Consider the following 852-nt stretch of genomic DNA (forward strand, 5'->3'; position numbering starts at 1 on the left):
GGGGGGTTAAGTACAATAACTTACCTTGACAGAGTTCAGGGCATGAAACAAAGCAGTGAGTTGTTTTTTGATGGTGGGCTGATTCTGAAAGGAGATAAAATTCTCTGTAGTGCAGTGTCTTGAGAAGGAAGAGCTGTAGGTATATGCAGATCATAGTCATCACCATCGTTTAACGTCCACTTTCCATGCTAGCATGGGTTGGACGATTTGATTGAGGACTGGTGAACCAGATGGCTACACCAGGCCCCAATCTGATTTGGCAGAGTTTCTACAGCTGGATGCCCTTCCTAACGCCAACCACTCCAAGAGTGTAGTGGGTGCTTTTACGTGCCACCTGCACGAAGGCCAGTCAGGAGGTACTGGCAACGGCCATGCTCAAAATGGTGTATTTCACATGCCACCTGCACAGGAGCCAGTCCAGCGGCACTAGCAACGATCTCGCTCGAATGTCTTTTCACGTGCCAGGAACGCGAAGCTGTGGCACAAGTACCAGGAAGGCGACGCTGGTAACGATCAGGCTCGAACGGTGGTGCCAAAATGCATATATATGAAGTTTAAATCCCAGGAGATTCATAACGGATCAAAGCATATCAAAGTGAAGCATGCAACAAACTGGTTAGACAGAATGATGCAAAACAGACAGTTAAATAATCCATTCTCTAAGCAAGGGGACATCAATGAAAAGTCCACTGCTGTTAGGTAATCCACAATTCCATTAGTATCCAAAAGTAACCAAAATTATCCATAGTTGAATGAAAATTTAAGCATGACGTAATAAAAACAGATGAATGGGTTATCTGATATTTTCTACTCTAGGCACAAGGCCTTAAAATTTTTTTTTTGGGGGGGGGG

General features: G+C 44.6%; 1 protein-coding gene across 1 annotated transcript in view; it reads right to left on the reverse strand.

Moving 5' to 3' along the window:
• LOC106875651 (telomerase reverse transcriptase) overlaps positions 1–852 on the reverse strand; it is a gene marked incomplete in the record, with an annotated part of 37,508 nt that overhangs the window by 18,997 nt on the left and 17,659 nt on the right. The window contains 1 exon segment of the mRNA XM_052977195.1: positions 25–84. Within this exon segment, the coding sequence (XP_052833155.1) occupies positions 25–84 (60 nt within the window).

Source organism: Octopus bimaculoides, chromosome 27 (assembly GCF_001194135.2).
Source record: "Octopus bimaculoides isolate UCB-OBI-ISO-001 chromosome 27, ASM119413v2, whole genome shotgun sequence".
NCBI classification, from domain to species: domain Eukaryota; kingdom Metazoa; phylum Mollusca; class Cephalopoda; order Octopoda; family Octopodidae; genus Octopus; species Octopus bimaculoides.